Raw genomic sequence first — 26,166 nt, 5'->3', positions numbered from 1 at the left:
CTGTATATGTGCTACATATTGTCGGTTCCTAAGTTCAGGTCTCAGCAACAGCAAAGAGCATGTGCAGTGAATCAACAGAAAAGAAGGTGCAGAGCTATTGGGTGCATATTAGAGGCATAGATTATCCCTGCTAAAGGGCTGTGGTGGCCTTAGCTGGTACACAACCCCCAAAACCCCCAAAACATAATGTACAACATTAACTAGCCTAGTTAATCTAATATACTAAACATACATACAGCCTAGTCTCCTGGATAAAATAACCAATGCAGGGCCCTATGTTTTATAAACCTATGACTGGCTGTGCACACTGGGAGTTATAGTTACTGTCACCATCTCACTTTACTGAACTTCCTACCCAGCAGCTACAGTCTCTTTTCTGAGAAGCAATTCTGCACTTCTACAGGCATTCATGTGCTGCTTTTACATTTATGGAGCTTGACAGGACCATATACAAGTACCTGTACAGTTAATACAGCCCTGGTGCTCCACTGAGCTTTTCCAAACTCTTTCTGCCCACATCTGCTGATCTGGGGAGCCAATCCTTGCCCCCAGTAGACACAGATATGTTTAGGACCTTCTATACTGTACTATTTGTCAGAGCATTAAGTTCAGACTTGGGATAAGTGGGTAAGTGTGTGTAAAAGTTTCCAGTCATTGGGCAAAAGTTAATACATTGCTACATTTCAAAATATTGCAAACATATAACACAACATATGATAGAGGCTAATCAAAAATCTCCCTCCCACACATCTTTCTCTAGTTTTTTCTCTCTGATCAGTTCATTTTGATCCACTGGTTTGCACTAAATAAGTATAAATCCTTTTTCCCCACACCATGCTATCCTTACTCCTCACTTACATTGTACATGCCCCAATACCAGTATCTGGCTGGTCTCTGTCAGATCCAAGCAGTGTAAAGGAGCAGCCAAGACCCAGCGAGCTGCACATACTGGTTTCTCCCTGCAGATGGATCAAGCTCCATCCCTCCACAACCACCTCCCCAAACCATCTCCCTCCCTTCCTATCATCCTCCCATGAACAGAGCTCACACTTGCTCACAGAGTTTGTTGAGAGAGCACATCCCTCCCCAAGAAGACTGCAGAGCACATCCCTCCCCAAGAAGACTGCAACAACAGGGAAAAAAATGTGTTGAACCCAGAAGATTGAGTAAGGAGGCACACAACTGTAGGACAGCAAAGAATGCAAGCAAGAGAGGATATTGACTACAAGAAGGAAAACAAAATTTAAATCATGGAAAATGATTTAATAAGAAAAAAAACACTAATTTATGAATCAAGTGGAAAGTTTAACCTTGAAGAATTTGAAAAATAGTATAATTATAAGAAGATTCTTATGATAAGGAATAAAAAGACCAAATCAAAGGAAATACAGATCACAAGGGATTGTATCTTCCTCATTCCTGTTTCTTTTTGATGCTTCAGGATAAAGCATTTTCTCTAGAACCGAAATTGCGCCCAAGAACATTCTGTTACCGACTTACTAAGGAGAAACATTTAAATTTCTTGGATTCATATTTTTCAGACAAACAAGAATATTTTAAGCCGGCTTTCTATCTTAAAAGTTCTGTTCCCTGTAAAACTGATACTGAGGACGTTCTGTATGGAGTGGCTTATATATCTGGGATTTTGCTGGCTTGTATTATGGGACCCTTGGTTGGTGAAAGCAAGAACGCCAAACACAAAATCAGGTCTTGGTGATGAAGTGGTGCAAGGAACGCCCAAATCTTTGGTGCCCACAGACTTACCACAGGTAGTGGCAGACCGTTGCCGAGGCTATTATGATGTCATGGGTCAGTGGGACCCACCATTTAATTGTATTGCCAGTAGTTATTTGTACTGCTGTGGAACATGTGGATATCGCTACTGTTGCCAATTCAAACATGATAGGTTAGATCAGAGCGTCTGCTCAAATTATGATACCCCAAACTGGGCAAACACTGGAAAACCTCCTGCAAAGGGAGAAGAATCAAGTGATGACCCAAGCAAAGACAAAACCAACATGATTGTATATATCATTTGTGGGGTAGCTGCTCTCATGGTACTTGTGGGGATCTTCACTAAGCTGGCAGTAGAGAAGACACAGAGGCCTCAAACTGATATGAGTGTATCCAGGTAAGAAAACACAATTTGCTATTTTAATGTGAGGATAAAGGCTGAAGGTGTATGCATCTGTCTTTCTGTAGCATACCATTAGTAGCAGCCACTACAGCATACTACCAGAATATATCCATCCCATGGTGTGCTAAGGGCAGAGACAGATATACAGCATCTATAGCCTGGAGGCTATGTCAAACATGTTTCAACAGGAGGCAAATAAGTAAAGGGTAAATGAGATGGCCAGGCATTTTAAATGAAGTCAGACTGCTCTTATATGAAAATTATTGTAGTAATATAGTTCCTATATCAACAGAAAAAGTAATATTTAAATCTATGGTCTATTAGCAGTAGGGGGGGGCACTTTTCTCTGTTTCTTTCATTCTGTCTTGTTTTAATCACCAAGCACAAATAATGCTTTAGAAGATGCACGTTGAATGATGTTGGGAAGGAATGAACAATATAGGTAGAATTATACCTTTTACTGGGCAGCTCTGCTGTTATAATTACAACCTTACAATGTTCTTCAGAAGCTACAATTGTAGGGAATACTGTGAGATTTAAAAACCTGTAATTTTTTATCAATATGCTAGCAGGTCCAATAAAAAGCTATAATTGAACCTGGAGCATTCTAGCTTTCTGCATTTGCATCATTTATAAGAAAGGACCACCAGGGCTACAAGTCATTTTCTCTCAGAATACTGCTGGGTCTATGAAAAAGCAACAGCAAATGTGTGCTGTGCCATTGTTCCCTTTGAGTGCTACTAAGACATGGAAATGTTCCATACACGCCTGTGATTTTTGCACTTTGCTCTTTCACTTGAAAATACCTCGATCTAGTTTTATTATAGCCAGAAAGTGCCCAGAGGTGGCGTTACTGCATGCCAAAACTAGTGCCTCCAAGGCAGCAATGTGCATCACCAATCATTCTCTGTAAATTCTCTCCCATTCCATGGGCTGGAAAGGCAGGTAAAAGCTATAAAACTGTTCCTTGTTGAAAATATGACATGGTATTGTTTGCTCTGCTTGTTTGCAATAAAAAAATCCTACCAGCACATTAGAGGTGGCTGACTGCAAATTAAGCACTTTATGGGCACTGGAAGCATCATATTGTTCCTGGATGCATAAGCAAATATGGATTTGTAATATAACATCAAGATATATAATAGATATGCTCAATTAAATGCTATTTATACTGCAGGCGGTGCTAGATATAGTTATGCCTAAATTATAAAGAAACACTTAAAACAGATTAGTAATATAAACTATTAACAGAGGCAGCAGATTTGGTATGTTTACTTGTCTAACAAACCTCATCACTGTAAAGCCAGAGGGCTTTCCTATCATCTCAACCAGAAATGTAGTGTTAGATTTTGGCGTCTGCATTATAAAGGTGTTAATGTTATTTGTGTATACTCTTGCTAACACCTGTTGCTTTTTAATAATAATACAAAATTGTTGTCTTTAAAATATCTGCTAATCAGTATAAAAAAGACCATATGAAACAGGGAATGAAAAACACGAGGCTTTGGAAAGGTTGGCGTATGACTGGTTTATGGCAATAGTGATAAAACAGACCAGGATACTGGATAAGATATATAGGACTTAGTTACATAGTGAATATTAAAAGATGTAAGTCAGTTAAGTTTAATTGGACAGTGCATGGTGTTCTTTGTCAAAGTACTTTAAATTCTGTGAAGGTATACCTTTCATAGGATATTGGTAAAAGCAGCTTTATGCATCTATGTTCTGTGGTAGAATTTCTACATGACAGGTGCCTATGGCTTTGACCACTGATCATTCTTTTTCCTTGCCTTTTATTGCTGTTGGGAGATGTGGGCTGGCATTCATGGGTTTAGTGTTCAGCTGAAGAGTTTCAGTGGTTTTTATGATTTATTTTTGCAGCACTGACCTAAATTCATATTCACCACCAATGCAACATGCCACATGTGTTGTTAGAGGAACTGCAGTTTGGGAAATAACGCCTGTGACTGTAAAATGAGTTGAAAGTTCCATTCTCAACTGAGGCCCTTGGTTATAGAGACTCCAAAATGCATTCTATATTCCTCCTTGCCCTTAGCTAGGGTTAGCAGGGCCGGATTTACATAGTGGGCGTCCCTAGGCCCACTGCCGTTCGTCGCCCCTGTCCTGCCCTTTATTGTGCAAATTTTCATCATGGGGATTGGCGCATGGGAAATTTAAAAAATGATTGTATCTCCAGCACATCACCAGAGTTTTTGAATCAATGTGGGTGTGGTTGGGCATCATGACGCCCCCCTAAAATCCTGCCGCCCTAGGCCCAGACCCAGGTGGCCTTTCCAAAATCCGGGCCTGAGGGTCAGGGTTGGACTAGGTCAGTGGGGCACCAGGAAAAAACCTGGTGGGCCCTGACCTTCATGGGCCAGACCAAGGATCTCTGCTAGATTGGGATTTGCAGGCCCTCAAATCATATTAGGCCAAGGAGGTACATGATGAGTGGGCATGTGGGGGGACTCGACACTGAGGATAAAGGTGGTGGGCCGTTAAGGTGGTGGTCCCCAGACGTTGCCACCTGGCATAGCCAGAAAAATGCCAGCCAAGCTCTCTATTACATATTTACAGCCAATTTCCTCCCAATGACCCACCAACCTATGTTATCGCCCCACACTCTTTACATCACCAACCCCCCACGCACGTGACTGGCTTTATTTGATGTAAAAGGTAGCAACCCTACCCTCAGTACCAAATTATGCAGTTTATGTCCCAAAGGTGTCCTACATTTAACAACTCAAGCAGCCTCCTCAGTAAACACTTCTTAAGCCTGAGGTTACCCAGAAACCATAGGCTAATACTGGTGAAGTGTTGTTGCTGAATGTTTTCCAAATTGACAGCTGAGCAGGGTTTAACGATGCTTATAAAACTGAGAATTACAATGGAGAATTGCCAGCAAAATATTTTAGTTTTTTATATAGCACCATAGCCTCCTGCAATGCTTTACGGAGCACAAACACAAGACATAGCAGTTCATCTCTCTGAAGCATATCCTGTACATATTGTTGCATTTGTGTAGGGTTAATAGACTGTATGGGGGGACAATAATCACTAAATCCTACTTCTACACAAAATCCTATGGTGGGAGTGATATCAGTCGCCTATACCCTCTGGGAAGGGGAGTGAGCTATTTAGTGTAAGTGACTGGTGTGGTGGTAGAGATCCTGTTAGTGTAGCTTTTGATGTATATGTAAATGTTTACTGAAAAAAATTGATAAAGCAGTAGCTTGCGTGTATTGTTAATGACTCAGATTGAGAGGATGAGGGTGAATTTTAAATGAGTTTTAAAGGCTCTTGGAATGGTGAAATATTGAAGGTTTGGGGCTGCATGTGGATATGGAAATCTTGGATGTGGAAATGTGTAAAGAGGTAGTGGCCAAAGAGGAGAGATGAAGTTCATGTGCAGACAGGGATGTTATTAGAAAATTTGAGTGCCATGGCAAGTTACATGTCTAGTACCAACATTTTTGGTCACACCTTTTATGTGCTATACAAAAGATCAACTAGCAGGTTTAACTTGATGGATGTCTACTGTTATACAACTCACAAATCATTGTACTGGAAAGCAGGGGTGTAATGTCACCCACCCAGCCCCCTGATATTCCCTGCCTGGGTTTATGAAAATGAAAAGGTAGCAACCCTCCCCTAAGGTCATACTTCCCAACTCTTCCATTTTGGTGGGACAGTCCCAATTTTCAGAGCATATCCTGATGTCCCGGAATGTAATTTCAATATGCTGCGTTACCTGGTTACTCTTCTTCCCCGCCAGCTTCCGCCTGCATCTCAAGGAAAAAAATCCAAGATGGATGTGACATGTTTGATTTTAATGGAGTGCTCATTGGCATTTTTGCAGCTATCTTACTGGTTTGTCTGGGGTTATTGGAGTGTTCAATGGCCCTTTCTACAGTGGTCTTACTAGCATGTCTTATTATCCATTTTCTGTAGTAATTATGCTGGTGTGTCTGGAGTTAATATTGTTGTTATCCATTTTTTTTAGTGATTATACTGGCACTTCTGGAGTTATATGCCCTTTATCCATTTTATTTAGCAATCATACCGCACGACTGGGCTTAATGTACTGATTATCTACTGGCACGTCTAGGGCTAATATGCCCTTTATCCATTTTGCTGGCTCTTTTTAACCCTCTTTCTATTTTTTTAATGTTGGGAGGTATTACTCAGGTCAAGATCTGCCCAAGCCCCGAACCAGTGGGGGCCCTTTGTGTAGAGTATGAAGCAAATTATGTTTATGGTGTGTAGACAGTGTAGGGACTAGCAGAAAGGCTCGGCTCTTATTGGGAGGGAGGAGACATTTGAGTAATATAGCAGTGTTCATGACGGACTGGACTGGGTTCAGTTTAGACTGGCAGAGTCCACAGAACAGTGTTGTACAGTAGTTTGCAGTGGTGTAAGTATAGAGGGGAAATGGGGCCCACAGGGAGTAGCAAGTAACCTATCACAGCTGTGAAATTGTGGGTCACCTGCATTTTCAAGGGTCCCTGAATGTACACCACTAGTAGTTTGTAGAGATATGATGAGAGCATGGATAAGTGTTTTGGTTGTCTCTTGCATGAGGAATGGAGGAATACAAAAAATGTATCTAATAAAATAAAACTAAAAAAGTGGAAGACAGGAAGATTTTGTGAGCATCTGTATGTGAACTAAGAAGTGAATTTGGGGAACTGGGAATATATAGTTCTTTTAAGCAGGAGACCAGACCTACAGTAAAAGGCAAAAACATAACCATCTCAGTTTTTTTCATGTTGGTTACTAGATGACATAAATAAAGAGATTGCTGTGACAGCCAGTGACGCAAACTAGGAGGGAATACAGGACTGGAGGGGGGAGGTAGAGATGTCAAACTCAGGGCCATCCATCTCCTTGATCTATATAAATACTATTACACACACACATATATACATGCACATACTTACCTACACACAGATATATATAGTGTAACTTTGTTACTAAAAAATTAACTCTGTTGACCACATGAATCTGGTCATGGTTAGTAGATTTGGAATGCCTTAGTTCTCTACTTCAAAGTCACAGAATTTTTCCACTCTATACTTTCAAAAAATTCCTCTTCTAGTGAGTGGGTACTGTCATTATTCATTTTAAGGGGGAATTTTGGCCCTGTGGGTAGGCTATATGAAGCAGCCTTAGGTACTACTATTGTATGTAATATGTATAAGTATATATATAAATTTGTAGCCCAATTAGTCCCACCAAAGTGTACTATAAAGTTTTCTCATGCATCCTACCCCTGTACTATGAACTGCTTGTTATTTATTTTGACTGTGAACAATTAAAAGACACACAAGGAGAGAAGCTCATTGTACAGTCCATATTAGTAGGTACTGTATAAAGTAAGAATAGATTTACAAATCACAGCGTATGCAGGCACTGAAACAAAGCAAAGTTTTGTAAAAATTGTTTTGATTGATTCTCCTCCAGTATAAGTTTTGGGTATGACTCCCTTAGGCCACAATAAGGCATATATATATATATATATATATATATATATATATTATCAAGTCATACTATTTACTGTGTATACATTTACACTGTATTGTCTCTTGGTAAAACCGCTATTTTAAATGGAAGAGCACAAACCAAAGCTGAGTACAGATAATGTCAGCAAAAATGTCCTCCATTTGTTCGTATTTAACTGACCCAAGCCAACTAGCTGAAATGTACTGGGAATTTTTCCCATTGCAATCAGACATGCTTGCAAATCCATTTAGCCAGTGATAGTAACAATGGGTGCATCTTCTGAATGGGTGCATCTACTGAACATGTGGATGTGCTTAACTGCCTTATAAAACGAGTTGGTGACTGTCAAACAATGGGATCAGTTCTGGTCCGGCTGATTGGCTACAAGTGTGTGTAACCAAACTGACCAAATATCTGCTACTAGAGTATGTACCCATCTTATGACTCTAGTGTCGGGCTGATTCTGTTTAGTAATGTCTAAACATACACTGCATTTAGCACCTTCTTTATGGTGGGCACATTGCAAAGAAGAGCACATGAAGTGAATTTGTTATAGAAAACTACAGCTTCTTGTAAAACATTAGAGAAGAAGATCATCAAAGAGTTGTTTGAAACCATTTGCTAAGCTAAAGACATGCACTATAATTTAATAATACAGGTATAGTATCCATTACCCAGAAAGCTCTGAATTACAGGAAGGTCAATTCTCATAGCCTCCATTATAATCAAATACTTCAAAATATTTAAACATATTTCCCTTTTTTCTGTAATAAAACAGTACCTTATACTTGACCCCAACTAAGATTAATTAATGCTTTTTGGAGTCAACCCAACTGTACTGGGTTTATTTAATTTTTAAATAATTTTATAGCATATTTTTAAAACTATGGAGATCCAAATTATGGAAAGACCCCTTATTCGGAAAACCCAGGTCCCGAGCATTCTGGATAATAGGTCCCATGCCTGTATACTATTTTGTAGTATACTTTATAGATTTGGAGGAAAATATTTATTTTTCTTGTTTTCAGAAAGTGAGTATATGGGTGCAAGGTATCTAAGTGAACAACCTATAGTTTTTATTAAGGATAAGCAACAAAAGCTCTGATATACTGCATATATACTGTATCCCTTGATACAGGGCATGGAGAAAAGGCTATTTCATCTTTTTTTTTTTAACTTGTGTTTTTCTATCTGTGAATTTAGTGAAAGTGGTGGAGACAACAGGAGGCTCATCAAAGCACACAGCTCCTTGACTTACTGCACAAGTAACCACAAATGGGTATTGGTTTAGTGAAATGGTGTCCTCTTGCATAGGGCCATCAGTTTATTTTAGATGTACATGTGTGCAGAGAGAGAGCAAAGGTATGGCCTTGTGTTCTTCTTGTTTTGTATAGGGTTAGTACTTGGTTCATAAAAGACCACCCCAGTGTACATCTACAGTTTGTTTCTAAGTTAAATGTTTTTTACTGGAAGAGTGCTGGGAATTGTTCTATCTGCATAGTGCATTTTGGGGCATTTTCTATCCTGTCAAACATGTCTGCCTTCTCTCTTTAATGTGTGCATACTGGAAAATCCATTGAAATGTACCAAAAACATAGTATAGTGAACTCTAAAATCAGACATAATATTATGATACAGTATTTACCAGAAAGGTTTTTGAGTCAAAATACTATGTGCTAGATAAATTAGACAAAAAGATCAATATTGCCATCATATCTTCAGATTAAAGGATACTGAAGCTATATTGAAATACCTTTGTGTTTAGGAAGAAAGGCCAGCGGATGTGAATTTGAGATGACAGCATTAGTCATTAAGATGCACCTAGTCCATTTATTTTGCAGGAGTATAAAATATGAAAAATAGATTAAACTGAATTGGTTTATTTCTACATGCTCCAACAATGTATGTATTAACATGTTCTTTATTATTGTTTCACTCTTCTCAACCCTTAACCATATTTAAGTGTCTTCTTGAACCAACTGTATTTTTTTTATTTCAGGACTCTAGCAGAACTCCTAAAGCAACCAGCCCATGTGGACCTTTTGAATTATGGGCGTAGAGATAGTATCCAAGTACAGATTACAGAAGTTATACCAAGAGTTTCGCCAAGGAACAGCATTGGTAGGAACTTTCACACATCCAGTTGTACAGTTATAGAATCCATTATCTGGAAATCCATTAACAGGGGTCCCCAACCACCAGGCTGTGGGCTGCAGTTTACAGTAGCTGCATAAACAATGAAAAATGCCCCAATTACCTGCAATCCCAGATCACTAAGGCACCATTGCCATGACAACCCAGGAAGCTTTCTACTGATTGTGACAAGGCGCAAAAAACTTTTTCCGTAAGCCTGAAATGTGCCCACCTATTCCATTTTCATCAAATAATTAAAATTTTAAAAACATATTCCCTTTTTCTCAATAATAATATAAAAAATAGTACCTTGTATTTGACCCCAACTATAATATAATTAATCCTTTTTTTTAGTAGATTTAAGGTATGGAGAATTACAGAAGGATCCCTTATCCGGTAAACCTCAGGTCCCAAGCATTCTGGATAACAGATCCCATACTATTATGGTTTTCTGGTTTTTAATAACATTATTTCCATCATTAAACATCACTAAAATTCATAGCAACCTATAATTGCACTCACTACAAAAATCACTGTCTTTTGGGCGCCTTAAGATGATGTGCTGGGAGAGTGCGAAAAGCAAACAGGCTCACCAGGACAGGAGACCCACCATCAGATTTTATCTTCTCGTATAACATTTGACAGAAGCATGCACTAAAGATGACAGAACCCTAATTCTAATCAACGTAAATAGCTCTATGGTCACTTTATACATTATGTTTTAACTACATGTTCATTTTTTATTGGAACATGTGTTTCTAAGTAATCTGTATCTTATGCAAAGCTGGTATCTTTAGAGGAGAATCTTCTTGTGGTGGCCCCAATTCCTCTGGTTGATGGTTCATGATGGCACCCCTGGGGATCATGTCTGCTTTAGTAAGCACATACCAATTCTTCATTCAAATATCCATGATTATCTGCTTGAGGGGACTTTTATAACAAATTTCTTGGGGTTCTCAACTATATTTGGTCTGGTATGTCCCAGCCTGCAGTGTGATGATCTCCTGTGCAAACTCCCTCTGCTGAAGGTCTGGGGCAAGTGTACCCAGAGCCACCAAGCTTAGCGGTAAGCTCTTACTTCAAAAGCCACAATACTGGTTGTACTGTTTTTATAGCATTTGAATAGGCAGTTTGCCACAGTCTGTACAAAGCTTTTCCAGCTTTGTACAGGTACTGGACTTGTTATACAGAATGTTCAGTACCTGGGGTTTTCCAAATAGGGGTCTTTCCACAATTCTCCATTCTTAAGTCTACTAGAAAATAAAGTAAACATTAAATAGTATTAAATAGTTGGGGTCAAGTACAATGTACTGTTTTACTATTACTATCAGGTTTCCAGATAACAGATCCCTTACCTGTATAGGACTTTTGTGGGGTAATGTAATACGTGTTGCAAAGTTTACCCCAGGTCTGTTAATCAGCAGGTAGTATGCACTGTACACTAGTGGAATATCCAATATGTAATAGGCTATGAGAGTAAATTGAATTTTAAAATGGATAGGCATTTATTTCAGGTAAGTGTCTTCTTTGTCCACAGATCGCACAAGCTTAAATAACATTGGCCTGACTTCTCCCCTGGTGACACCAATTGGTCTTTCATTACCTCATACTAACAGAACACCGCTGGTTTCTGGAATCCCAGTACCAGACCAGGACTTTTCTAAGTACACCACCATAAAAGGTGTTGGTAAGTCTATTATGTTCATAATCAAGCAAATAAATAAGATGAAGGAATGGTCTGGTGTTAGCAAACAAGTCCTTTAAGACTCCACTTAACACTCAGCCCCAGTTTCCTGCCCTCAATTTGGTAAATGGTAAAAGCAACTACAAGAATTTGCAATCAGGAGAGATAATAGTTATGAAAACTTCAAATGGGGTTTTTCCTTCCAAGTACTTCCCTCACTCCTTTACAAAGGTAATAATAAAATTGGCCTGTGTCATCTTTATTAGACTTCATTCTTTATTTGTTTAGTGCCAGCAAAGTATTCAGTATTTTATAATAAATATCATTAAGGAAAAAAAGGGATTTGCAATAAACTATCAAGTGTGGAAGAGTGAAACAGGAGAATTAAAGGAAGAACTTAAAGAATAAAAGAGTATGGATGACAGTTTCTGCACGAGAGTGGTACTTGGTTATGATGATCCATGATATGTCGAGAGGTGAGATAATCCAGAATGTGTCATAGAGGTTCTTCAGGGAGCGTATGACTAGAGCATTGGGTTTGCAAAACTCAGGAATAACACATGCTATCTGGATATAACATGAGAAGAAAGCATGCACGCATGCCTGTTATTGGAACAAACACTGCCATACTGTGTATGCAATACTCTGTGCACAAGCAAGCTTTACTGAGTCACTGTTAACTGATAAACTTTGCCGTAGGTGGATGGTGGGTTTGGGAATCACTGATCTGCTCTCAAGCTATTTGTATCTTCTGATTCAGGAATAAATACAGATTAGGGAGCACCACCCATCACATGAAAGAAACAGTAAGATGGTGTGCAGGGTTAAGATATGAATGGTAATTGAAAAAAGAGAAAAAGTAAACTAACCCTAACGATTGCGCCTCCCCATCATAGGATCCGATAATTCAAAGAACAAATTAAAACTTAACTGTTACTAATAAATTACATAAAAACCATGCGTCCAGGAACTCGTTAAAATTATTGTTAAGATCAGGGAGATAAACGGACTGCAATTAGGTTATGCGATGTGTACAGGCAGTAAGGTAGAATTTAGACCAATCAATTGGGTCTGTGATGGAGCATTGGAATAACCACGGAGTAGGAAGAGGGGCAATTAACCAGTTACCTGGAAAAAAGTGGGTGTCAAACCCAATCCCCGCTGATTTACTTTCTCAGTCCAACAGCCACCCCTTCACCCTCAGTTTGACCCTCCCAATTTAAAGGAAAGAGAAACGAGTAAGTAAAGTGCCAATAATCCACGTATATACTACAAATAAGGGTCACAGACCCACACAGTCCACCTACGGCGCACTTTCCAACCTCAGGTATGTGCCACCGCTTCACCCCCAAGTGAGCCCTCCCAGTTACATAAGGGAGACAGCAGATTTGGGTGGCGTCAAAAGTTGACCCACTGTATGCTTAAACAAGACACCTTGTGTAACACTTAATATGCACACAAGTAAAGCAAATTCTACCCCAGAAAAAGGCTCAGTCGATCGCTCTCCCCTTCACCCACAGAGCTTCCCTCCCGGTACAGCTGTAGAGCGAAGGCCTATAGTAAGCCGTATTGGTTTAGTCCCCCTGCCTAACTAATCTAAAAAGCGCCTGACGCGCGTTTCACCCACTAATAGCTTTTCACTTTTTATATGGCTTGGATGATTATTCATCTTCAATTATTATGCTTCCTGGCACAGAGATTTGCATCTGGATACTATACTATTCAACCACATCTCAAACGAGTCTCCATAAAACCATTCTATCAACATGTATTGTCCAATATTAAACCCCATTCAGTATTTGTCTAGGTCTGAAAAATAATAAATTTTTTTCCACTTTCATTTTTCTTTTTATTTAACAATGTGTTCAGAGGCTTACCTTATCCTTACCAATGCTGTCTAGTATAATTAGTATGCTGTCCTGTTCACTTATTCACACTTATTTAAGTCTGTATTGTATTGCTTCTATGAACCACAACCTGAATGCTCTCATATCTGAACTGTTTTGTATTGGTTTAAATGGATGAGCTGAAAAAAATGAAATGTTCAGAAGTCAGTAAGTAAAAGGCCTAAAACAACCACCAGATGAGAACTGCGTTGGGAGTGTGGGCCCTCCATAATAGTCTGCACAGTTCCCCCATGTCATCTGCTTATTTGAACTGGGGGCCAAACATCACAACAGACTGACTTGATTCACCACTTAGGTGTCCAGGTGTTCACTTAAGGTGGCCATACATGTAGGATTGCCACCTTTTCTGTAAAAAAATACCGGCCTTCCTATATATTTATCTTTTTTCCCTATTGGGATCAGCCATAATTTTTTAACGCCAGGCTGGTAAAATACCTTTTATACCCTTCATACACAGGCATATTAAAGCTGCTGCTATCGGTCCTTGAGACTGATTCAGCAGCTTATGTCCCCGTGTGTACTTCCGACAGGTCTCCCCGATCGATATGAGGCCAAAAATCTGCCTGATATCAATCGGGCGGGTTTGATTTTTCCTGCAATCGAGGACCTCATTGGGTAGTTGATGCGGTTGGTATTGGTTAATTGTAGTAACATGGGATGCAATAAAATTACATCATTATTATCAAAGACAATAGCCAGTCATTACTCCAGGCTTTCAAGTCAATTTAAGGGTGTGACCAAACCTATGGTAGTAATAGGTTAGGCTTTGGCGGTAGGTTTATGCCTTATAATGAGAAAAATGAAATCAATAACCTCTCCAAATGACCTCAGGGTTTATGGAAGGCTGATCAATGGCATATTAACCCTGGGTTTTGCTCAGTGTGCTGCTAGTACATCTCCTCTCTCTCTGTTCAGATGTAGGGCAGCTGTAATTGAAGGTATGTGCAACAAAATTAAACTCTAAAAAAAAAAAAAATTTTGCTTGATGCAGGTAATCAGTATATTTTGATCTGCAGTTGGTAGAAAACTTAACAGAGATAATGAGCATGATCACCATGCCAGCAACTTGTGACCTTGTCACTTTATCTCCTGCACCGTGAGCATCGATGATTACAGAGAGTGAATGCCAAGACTGAATGTACAAGAATAAACACGGTGTAAGGCTTAACTTTAGCCGTGCCATTTAAGAATAACACTAAATTCATTTGACAGTATATCCTATTTTCACTGCTTTGTTTCACTGTGTTTAATTCTCCATCATTTTCGTTGGGGAAGGGGAAACAGATACAGTATGTCCTTGGTAACCATTGTGATACAACTAAAATATTGTTTAGCATTTAGAACTGTATTTCCCAGTAGCCATCCAACAACCAAATGTATCAGGAAATGCAGTACAACAACCACTGACAGGACATGTGTTGAAAACACGAGTGGGCCATAGCCTTCTTGCATTTTCATGGGCCATTATATTGAATGCTCAGTGAATTACCTCCACTTATAATCTGGTATGTAACATAGTAACATAGTAAGTAAGGTTGAAAAAAGACACATGCCCATAGAGTTCAACCTTTTTTTTTTTTTTTTTTATTAACTACCTATCTGCCAGTTGATCCAGAGGAAGGCAAAAAAAACCCATCTGAAGCCTCTCCAATTTGCCTTAGAGGGGGAAAAATTCCTTCCTGACTCCAAAATGGCAATCGGACTAGTCCCTGGATCAACTTGGACTAGGAGCTATTTCCCATAACCCTGTATTCCCTTACTTGCTAAAAACCTATCCAACCCCTTCTTAAAGCTATCTAATGTATCAGCCTGTACAACTGATTCAGGGAGAGAATTCCACATCTTCACAGCTCTCACTGTAAAAAACCCCTTCCAAATATTTAGGCGGAACCTCTTTTCTTCTAATCGGAATGGGTGACCTTGTGTCAGATGGAAAGACCTACTGGTAAATAAAGCATTAGAGAGATTATTATATGATCCCCTTATATATTTATACATAGTTATGATATCACCCCTTAAGCGCCTCTTCTCCAGCGTGAACATCCCCAATTTGGCCAGTCTTTCCTCATAGCTAAGATTTTCAATACCTTTTACCAGCTTAGTTGCCCTTCTCTGTACCCTCTCTAATACAATAATGTCCTGTAAGAGTGATGGAGACCAAAAATGTACGGCATATTCTAGATGGGGCCTTACAAGTGCTCTATACAGTGGAAGAATGACCCCCTCCTCCCTTGATTCTATGCCCCTTTTAATACAGCTCAAGACCTTATTTGCCCTTGATGCTGCTGACTGGCATTGCTTGCTACAGCCAAGTTTATCATCTACACGGATTCCAATGTCCTTTTCCATAATGGATTTGCCTAGTGCAGTCCCATTAAGGGTATAAGTGGCTTGGATATTTTTACATCCCAGGTGCATGACTTTACATTTATCAACATTGAATCTCATTTGCCACTTAGCTGCCCAGATTGCCAGTTTGTCAGGATCATGTTGCAAGGTTCCACATCCTGGATGGAATTAATTGGGCTGGATAGTTTTGTGTCATCTGCAAACACTGATACATTACTTACAACACCCTCCCCTAAGTCATTAATGAACAAGTTAAATAAAAGTGGACCCAATACTGAGCCCTGGGGGACCCCACTAAGGACCTTACTCCAAGTAGAGAATGTCCCATTAACAACCACCCTCTGTACTCGATCCTGTAGCCAGTTTCCTATCCACGTGCAAACGCCTTCATTAAGCCCAACGGACCTTAGTTTAGAAAGCAGTCATTTGTGGGGCACAGTATCAAACGCTTTGGCAAAATCCAAATAGATCACATCTACTGCCCCCCCACTGTCCAGAATCTTACTTACCACATCATAAAATGCAATCAAATTCGTCGGACATGACCTATCCTTCATAAAGCCATGCCGATTGTTGCTCATAATGCCATTCATTAGGACAAAATTTTGAATGTGATCCCTTAACAAGCCTTCAAATAATTTGCCTACCACAGATATCAAGTTTACTGGCCTATAATTGCCAGGCTGAGATCGTAATCCCTTTTTAAATATTGGAATAACATCAGCTTTTCTCCAATCCATAGGCACCATACCAGATGACAGTGAATCTGAGAAAATCAGAAATAAGGGCTGGTCTAAAACTGAACTAAGCTCTCTTAGAACCCGGGGGTGTATGCCATCAGGCCCTGGAGCCTTGTTTACATTAATTTGTATTAAAGCTTTTTGAATTATAACCTGAGTCAGACACTGACTAGATTGAGCTGAACCATTCGTGCAGTTATTAAGTGAGCCTGTGAACCCAGACTCCTCTATTGTATACACTGAAGAAAAGAACTGATTTAACACATTTGCCTTATCTGTATCTGTTACAACCATACTGGTACCATTATTTAATGGAGCAACACTCTCAACTATGTGAGGGGTTACAAGTTTCCATACTGTACTGTGCCAGCTAGAGTTTCATATTGTGCATATCATCCTTGGTTTTATTCTCTCCTGACTGAGGTTAAAATACACAAAGTATGTTCTTTTGCTCTGCTCTTTGCTCATAATATGATTTCCCCCCATACATTATGCTAGATTGCTTTAAACACTTAGGGGGATATTTATTAAAGTCCAAATGCAAAAACTCGAAAAATTCAAGGTTTTTTTTTACTATAAAATCCAAATTTTAAGTGGTGAAAAAAACTAAAATTTTTCACAATTTATTATACCCCGGGGATGGAAAAAGCCAGAATCCGAAAATCCTCCATCTCAGACCTGCCAAGGTCGTATATAAGTTAATCGGAGAGATCCCTATCCTATTTGGAAGTTTCTGTGTTCTGCATTAGATTTAGCTCGACTATTTTATCAGACTATTTTGGGCTTTTTGGGCAAAAATCTGAACAATTTGGACTTTTCTGGAAAAAGGCCCAAAGAATCGATTTTATCAAGTTAATCCCCAATCCGATTTTTTCTTGATAAAAAATAAGATTTAATGGTGGATTCTGGTTTGGTCGAACTTTTTCTATTTAAATTCGTATTTTGATAAATAAGGCCCTTAAAGTGAAATACCCCCACCAATGTTCCCTCTAACTTCTACTTGGTGATTTGCACACAAAAAAAATATTTTTAGAATCCTGTGTGCACTTTTAAAAGACTGGTGTGTGCACATCAAAATGAAGTGTTTTCACACAAAACTTGGCAGGCACCTGGGGGTACAGGTCTTTGTGTGCCATCAGTACAGTGCTGCCTGCATTTGGCAGCACTATATTCAAGACAGACAGGTACCTCATGCAAATCTTCTGCATTATGCCAGACATGGCAAGGCTGCAAATTAAAGGAGATTTTATTTATTTTAATGCTGAATATTTATGTGTGGATGAGGATAGGTTCTGACCATAGATCAAAGAACTGGCCTAGGAGGACATTGCTAAACTGATCTATGTAAAATACATAATTTATCTGCGTTCCTTTCCTGACTGTATCCTGGCTCCTATAAGCTGCCAGACCCTCCTAGGTACAAATGTTATATCTTTATATGGAGACACTTCTTCTTTAAAGATAGTTTATTGAATTTCCAGAACATTTTCCCCATATTATGTTGTTTGCAAAAGCAAAAAAAGTCAGTTAAGCAGCATACAAAACCTGTTTAGTGATTAATGATTAGATACTCTAACAGGTACAGTACTAAATGTGTTATTGTAGTTGACATATAATACACATGTGCATCTGGCGATGAATATTCTCAAGGACAAACATGTAAAGATGTCAGCCTGCATTGTTAGTTATTGGGAAGGAGAGTTAGAATGTGGCCATTCCAATGCTCTGAAAAAATGCAGACTGGTTCTACCCACATCAAACATGGCTGCATAGAGGAATAATATATGATATTATCTATTGTATAATGCTTAAAAACCATGTTAAAATGTAAATAAATTTGAGAAAAAAATAAAAATATATTATCTCCTTACAGAAACGGCAACAGAGAATTTTTTCAAGAGATTCCCAGTGGTGGAGGTTACTGGAGGTTCCCTCTGTTACAAGCCAGCAGGGCTCCATGCCCAGGACAGTTCACCTCTACCTGACACCTCCTCTCTCAACCCTTCCAAGCCAAACCACAAGGCCAAAGTGGCTAAAACCAATACCCATCCACTAGCAGGCGCTGGATTCCAGGGCTGGGATCCAAGTCATTATGACAATCGAAGACATGTCTATGCCAATAAGAGGCAGTACAGCATTGAGAAGCTCCCTGAACTGTTCAGCCAGCAAGGCCAATATACCAACACACCCCAGCGACAGTTTTCTAGCAACAGCAAAACTGAGGTGACTGTCTGAAAGGTCCCATATCTACCTTCAATTCCCATGAGGCAACAACAAGTGGATGGTAGACATATAAAAGAAGCATGCCTGCTGCCTCATCCTAAGTTTGTGGGACCACAGAAAGGCAGAAGGAAGCAGTGGCAAAGTGGTTCTTCTGCTCCGGGCTAGCTGAGTTCAGTTCTTTGAAGACAGAAATAGGTCAAACAGCATAAAATGGACACTAACAAATGTTGCAGTGAGTGATTCATTTGCTGACAAAGAACCTGTGTAATTCTGATTTGTCCATCTGTTCACCTAAAATAAAATGTGCCTGCAAAGGCTTCAGAACACAGTTTGCTGCAGATTAGGGGTCTAGAACAAGATATCACATGTTCCTGTTTTCTCTTTCAGTGTTCTCTTGATAGTACCTGCACAGTGAATGTGTTGTCCTTTTGATATTGTTGAACCGTTTGTTACTGGTCCTAGGTTAGCATGATAAAACCTGATCTTGCTCCATGACAGCAATCTAACTGTCCAGAACTCCTTGCACTGTTCATGCAGACTGGATCTTCTCAGTTCTTTGACTTTACTATGAATTATAGTAACTCTGTCTGATCATTAACTCCATACAATTTTCAGGCTGGAATGCTGTAACAAATGCCACCAAATTGTCAGGATTATAGCTGTTGTTGTGAATGTTGGCATACGTTCTCCTGATCAGACAAAGGAAGCATTTCTTAAGCCTTTGTCTTCAGCTTTAGAAATGTAATTACATAAGATCGCTGCCAAAGCTTCTCCCTGAGGTGATAAAAATGACATGGGTAGCAATGCATATATTTCTATTTTACCCTGCCCATCCCCTGTGTTAACAGCACTGCTATTTGTCAATAAATCTATCTGGCTTAAAGGAATCCAAAGTAACTCTGAATTAGATACCACTCAGGGATAAAGACAAAGGCACTTATAAAAACAACATTAGTTATGACACATAACCTGCTGTCATGTTAGAATTAACCTTACTTTTCCCAGAAAATAACTGTGTTGTTTAGCATTATGGATTTGCTATACATCTATGTTCAACATATGCCCAGTAAATAGGGTATGTATTGGAAATGCATTCTGTCGTATTGTTTTAATTCTCACTATGCTAATGTTAATTATTTGCTGTACTAAATAGAACAGTGCAAATGAAGAATGTTTTTTTTTTACTCTTAAACCACCTTCCTTGGTTTGTTGGAGATGAAGAAAATTCTTAATGAGATGTACCTTCTAAGTTAATGAATGCAATCAATAAAATAAATGAAAATAATATGTGTTTTTATCTGAAAATTAGGGTTCCATTCATATTTCCTTGTAAATATAGGTCTACCCAGGGTTGGACTGGGGCAGTGGGAGAAAATGCAATGGACTCCAGACTTCATGTGCCCCACTGACTAGGACCACTAGCTGCCTGGGATCTGCAGGCCCCTTCACCCAATTGTTTTGGAGTTGCTGCACTGGGACAGAAAGGATGAGGTGTTGTGGACAACTTGGTATTGCAAAAGTAGGGCCGGGCCCATGATATGGTGGCCTTGCTGGCCCCAGACACCCCAGTCCGACACTGGGCCTACCTCCATTCTTTTCATCATGTGTTTCAAGCTTTTTCTCACCCAAAAAGGTCTGCAATCCCTGAACAATGTGACTAACAGAATTTTAATAACCACTAATAATCCTACTGCATGAAATATTAATTAAACTGGAGAGCTGCCGAATAAAAAGCTAAATAACGCAAAAATCACAAATAATAAGAAATGAAAACCCATTGCAAATTGTCTCCGAATATCACTCTCTACATCATACTAAAAGTTATCTCAAAGGTGAACAACCCCTTTAAGAGTGCAGCAATAAATGCACTATTTTACATGGGGTAGATAAGGGGTAGATGCAGGATTTTAGTCTTAGAAAATTCTGCCTTGCTCATGAGCCATTTCAAGGCATAAGGTATTTCCTTTTGCAAACAGTTTGGTCCAGTCACTTCAATGAGGTCAGACAAAGTCTGTAGCTTGGGTTGAAATTGTTCTGGATTAAATTGTCCTCTGCCTGATTACACAGATCAATAGCCCACTACCCCTCCTACACTTCCCCAGTGCTCCCAACCCTGCAAGGCTCCCCCCTTCTCTCTCACACAATTCTGTCCCTGTCATTGAAAAGCTTCTGCTAGCTTTTGCCATCGATTTAAGCTTTAAATATCTCCCTGCTGCCCAGAACTGCCAGAGAAGAGGGGTATGAAGGGCACAAGACAAAATCTAAGGGCTTTATGCCACCATGCCCATTTAAACATGATAGGTCTGCATCATGGTGCAAAGAGAAAATGATAATAGTAAAGTGGCGTCTTATTTTTTACCCTTCTTGTTTGGATAATGTAGCCCTGTTCTATAAAAGGAGTTGTAAGGTGAAATGCTAGGGGATCTTTACATCTGAAAAAACGCATGCAGAGTCGTGTCAATGCTTTCAGTTAATTCAGCAGGACTATTTAATCTAGTTAAAAATGGAAAGAGCTGCCCTATAGACTCAACAACTGAAAGGCCCAAATCACTGACCAATTTGTCTGTACTCACCTGCAGCTAAACTGGTCAGCACAGGCTGTGATTCAGACCCAAGCTTACACCAAAATACAAACAGACATACTTCAATTGAAGCTATCTCCTCTGAGTAAAATCCAAAAACACAATTTCTGTGTCCTGTAATGTTTGTTTCTGACATATGAGGGAACACTCAAATGTTAGCTTTATCATTAACTTCTTAAAGTAGATAAGCAGCAACATTTAAGTAACTTGAAACAGAAATGCACCTGTTTATTCACAGCAGAGTTTTCAAGAGTGAAGTGAATGGAAACAGTGTGTAACAAAACTAACAGCAACTTATTTTCAATCTACTTTGATTATTGCATGCAACTGCACAGGGGGACTCTGGAATTACCGTTAGCCTGGACCTACCAATAATTCTGGAGGTTGTAAGCAATAAAACATTCATTAAAGATTTATAAGTAAAAACAGATTACATTTTTAAATTAAAAAAATGAATTTTCAGCAAAACTTCTATTTATGTTGCTCATGAGTATCTGTCCCTCAGAGAGGGAGAGCTCATGAACCTAATGGCTTATTTTATTTATTGTGTCTGAGTCATTCTCTCTTGCTGTTGGCAAAGCAAAGATGGAAGGGAGGGGTGCAGAGTGGATTTGCCCCTGTGGGCAAAATCCACTCTTAGGAATAAAACATAAAATATCATACAATTCTTTTACAAGACAACTTGTATTGTGATTTTGCTTTGCAGCAGATGTTTGTTTTTAGACTAAAAAGAAAATAGCGTCCCACTCAGTCCTCCAGCTGCTTGAAACTACAACTCCCACCACCCACAGCTAGCTGTTGTCAGGCTAAGGACCCCAGGATTTGTCATTCATCAGCTGGAGAGCTATAACGCAAGAAATGGAATATTGGAATGTGCTTTATATAAGTTAAAATCTCACCAAAGTGGTTGGGAGGTCCAGATGGTATTCCTTTTGGGGTGTAATTTTCATTAAACACAAATGCCAGATGCCTTACATTTCCATGCTATACTGCCCTTAATCATAAGCTGTTTACATTGCTTTTGTGCTAATATATGTTAAACCTTTATTTGACACCTGACTTGGTAGGATTCCATGAGAACCTGCCCTTTTTCCTTTGTTCATGCTTTTTTTTGGTCTAATTAGTAGTGTCTCCAGCAAATAAACCACTACATTATCATTTTTTACAGTACATACAGCACTGAGTTACACATTGCCAGCTGGGTGTAGTGCACAACTGATTTTCATACTGGTTTGACTAGCTGCCCCATGCTTACTCAACCCCTATCTCTGTTAATAACTGTAATTATAGAATGATGGGATGATCTTCTCTGTTCAGCTCTCAATTCCTTACCAGCTTGATTAGCCCTGGACCTTTAATCTACTAACACAATGAAGCGTGGCTAATTATTGGCTTAGTGACAAGACACGATAGCTAGGATTTTCCTTGCATTAAAACCACGAATAACTGTATTTCTGCACTTAATTTAATGTTTTATTTTCTCTGTTATATTATGCTGCCCATGCAGCAGTCAAATTTCTCCTTTATTCTAGTCATGTGATTAATTAGGTGCACCCTAAAAATGTGAAATCCTTTATTGTATTATTATATTTACTATAGCACATGTAGTTGTTTACTAGTTTACTATTTTTCTCTTACCAGATTTATGAGAATGAACAGTTGGCACAAAGCATTTTTAACACACACCTCTTGGTATTTTTAAATAAATCTATAATTTGAAAGGGATGTCTAATTACTCAACTGCCCATCAGCATAGATTTAGAGATACACATCTGGTATTCTTGGAATTAAGATATTTAAATATGGAGTAGTTCATGAATCTTTATTAGGAAGGAAGGTGCTTAATTTGTATAAAAGTTGAGGTAAAGGTGTTCACTGCATTTCTCTACAAAGGAAACTATAAGATCTTCCTGTGCTTGCAGGGAATATTTTCTCAACCTACTTTAGGATAAGAGGCTGCTGCACTTCGTTTACAGTCCCTTTGCTTTGCATAGTGGGAAGGGTTGCCACCTGGCCGGTATTTTATGGCGTAGCTGGTAAAATTATGGTTGATCCCAATGTTATTAATACGGAAAAAAGATAAATATATAGGAAGGCCGGTATTTTTTTCCAGAAAAGGTGGCAAGCCTAATAGTGGGTGGTGTACAGGTTTTCTGGAAAGTAGAAGGACTTCAAATTCTTAAAATATATTGCTTCATAGTGGAGCAGGGCGAGGAAGGGGTTGCATGATACTGTGAGCCTAAGGGGGGTTATAAAACATGTAGGTTGCCTTTCCCTGTGATTACCCACACTAGAAAGTTATTACACAAGATAGGCCCTCCGCTAGCTATGTTTCCTACCTCTTCCTGTTTGATTTGCCTCTGGTGGTCAGGTGACTTCCTGTATTAGTCTTCTTCCCATGAGGTATTCTCATTATTCGCCTGACTCTCCCCTTTTTTCTATACTTTCTATTAGTGATGTGCAGGCCGAGTGGGTTTGGGGCGACATTCGCACACAATTTGTGGACCCTGGTTGGGTTCGGGCTGAGCTCTCCCTTCTGCACTCCCCATGTCCCTATGTTACCTCAGAAATGGGCAGGCATGGGTCTATAAAGTACCTAGTGGCCAATTCAGTGTTCTCCTTGAGGCGTGGTCCCCAAACTTTTTTAAATGTGAGCCACATTCAAATGTAAAAAGAGTTGGGGAGCAAGACAATAATGAAAAAAGTCAAATAAGGACTGTGTTGGTACCCCAATAAAGAATGGCAGCCTACAAGAGACTCTGTTTGGCAGTGCACCTGGTTTTTATGCAACTAAAACTTGCCTCCAAGCCAGGAATTGAAAAGGAAGCACCTGCTTTGAGGCCACTGGGAGCAACATCCTAGTGGTTGGTGAGGAACATGTTACTCATGAGCCACTGGTTGGGGATCACTGCCCTAGAGGGCTGTGTCAATGTGCGCACCAGACGTAACTAGTGAATGGGAGGCGAACTCTGGTTTAAACATGCACTCTGGAAGTGGCACAAAGACCTTTTAAACGGCATGAACATTTCTAGAGAGTGGGCAATATTGCATGGATGTCTCAGCTTTTAAGTAATAAGGGCTTCATGAAAGGGTTGACAAAAACTAGCTTTGCAGCAATGGTTTCAAATTAAATTACATGAATGGTCACAAAATGTAAAATGCATCTGTGAAGATTATGTAATTCTGTTTCTGATGAGAAGTTGCATTTGTCCAGTGATGGTGTTATGCTGACTCCTAGTGGGAGATAAAGTGTAGTGTATTGTGAATTTATGAATTTACAAAATCCAGAACGTTAATAAACCAGATATGCAGAGGAAGCCAGCAATCCATTGGCCAATGCAATGGCCTGTGCTCATTAGATTAGATATGCCATTGGAGCGAGGATGATGCAAATGATGAACAATATGTCAGCATTCTAGAAAGGATATTAGTTTCCTAGAATGGGTGCAAATTTGCACTAGTGTGTTAACTAACAAACAAGTGAAGCCTTCAATGGTAATGAAAGAAAATATTTGACTTTATAACTTACTGGGGATGAAAAAAGCATGTTAATTTAATTTAACCCAAAAAAATCCTGTTCAAACAGGAGGGTTGGGACAGGGACTTGGCCGGAGCTGGGTAGGTGGTAGTGCGGCCGGGCCCTCTCGAATATTTCTTGTGTTGTGGGAGGCCTGCTGGGCCTGTAGTTTAGAATTTAGTTGGATGACACTTTTAAATACTAAATTATGCTGTATCCTTTTAAGGAAATGCTCCTGTGGTTTGGAAAGTTTCTTCTGAGTTCTCTAAATTCTAGGGTGTCTTCCTTTATCAACAGCTAGAGGCATAGGTTTGTTCATATTTGTGGATCAACAAACCAATAGTTGATGTAACACCAGGCTGTAAACTGGACTGTTCCTTTACATCTTCAACGAAAGATTCCTCAAGGAAGCAAGGCAAAAAAAGAGCTTCTTCTTTCAGGAAGTCCTAGTGCCTACATTTTTTCTAAACCCAGTCAATCACAATTGTGTCATGCCTAGACACTTGGCTCAATAAATTGTCAGTTCCATGTTTTTTACATCTCCAGCAGACACTAGATCTGTTCTGATGTCTAGGAAGGTTAGAAATAGCATCAGATGTCTAATGCATCAAATATAACTATCTTGACACACAAAGTAGCCTAAATCCTTTAGCCTGGATACATATTATGAAAGATTGCAATTGTTATAATTGCTGTGCGAGAAGTCATGGCAACCTCCTATGTGTCACTCAGGTTTTAAAAAAATCTACTATGAATAAGTAGCATTCTTTTTACAAAATAAAAAGTTGGGGAGAATTTTACCAACACCAATGAGCCCGGGTTTCAGGTCAGGAGTGTACTGTTCTTGCCTTTCTCTTCTTTTGTAGCCATAAAGGAATACTCTTGGTCTGAAACTCACCTTTCATACCAAGAGCATCTTAAAACTATTTGAGGGGCATGCCACATTTGTTTTAGGGTGGGCTCATGTCTAGGGCATTAGAGGATATCTTTTGTCTTTATTTTGCTTCCTTGAACATTTTTAACAATTAGTGACCACTTCAAGCATTTGCACCAACATCTCTAATAAAGTCAAATTTAATACCTATAGGTACCCCTTTAGTGAATTTGCCCCCTTGAATTCAACAGGAATACAGAAACAACAACTTAGAGATCTTAAAGGGGTGGTTCCCCTTTGAGTTAATTTTAGTATGTTATAGAATATCCTATTTCTAGAGACTTTGTGATTGGTCTTAATTCTTTATTTTGTTTTTTTAATTATATGACCCTCTTTTCTGCATCTTTCTAGCTTTTAGATGGGGGTCACTGACCCCCATCTATGAGCATGCCATTTTATTGTTATTGTTACTTTTTATTACTTATATTCCTATTCAGTCTTTTGCCTTTACATATTCC

General features: G+C 39.2%; 1 protein-coding gene across 1 annotated transcript; it reads left to right on the top strand.

Annotated features, from left to right (window-relative positions):
• Positions 1-950: 950 nt before the first annotated feature.
• LOC108715728 (protein shisa-9) lies at positions 951-19,866 on the top strand. Its single transcript, XM_018261144.2, has 4 exons — positions 951-2,131; positions 9,639-9,760; positions 11,310-11,459; positions 18,326-19,866. Exons 1-4 carry the CDS (start codon positions 1,620-1,622, stop codon positions 18,685-18,687), a joined length of 1,146 nt encoding a protein of 381 aa, XP_018116633.1. The 5' UTR covers positions 951-1,619; the 3' UTR covers positions 18,688-19,866.
• The last annotated feature ends 6,300 nt before the right edge of the window (positions 19,867-26,166 follow it).

Source organism: Xenopus laevis, chromosome 4S (genome assembly GCF_017654675.1).
Source record: "Xenopus laevis strain J_2021 chromosome 4S, Xenopus_laevis_v10.1, whole genome shotgun sequence".
Lineage (NCBI taxonomy): Eukaryota > Metazoa > Chordata > Amphibia > Anura > Pipidae > Xenopus > Xenopus laevis.
Note: the sequence above shows the minus strand (reverse complement) of the source record. Positions and strands in the feature narration are given on the sequence as shown.

Bases quoted from the DNA above. Each gene is read 5' to 3' on its own strand.
- LOC108715728 (XM_018261144.2), top strand. From the start codon at position 1,620: ATGGAGTGGCTTATATATCTGGGATTTTGCTGGCTTGTATTATGGGAC. The intron at 2,132-9,638 runs GTAAGAAAACAC...TTTTTATTTCAG, and splicing joins ACTGATATGAGTGTATCCAG to GACTCTAGCAGAACTCCTAA. The intron at 9,761-11,309 runs GTAGGAACTTTC...CTTTGTCCACAG, and splicing joins TTCGCCAAGGAACAGCATTG to ATCGCACAAGCTTAAATAAC.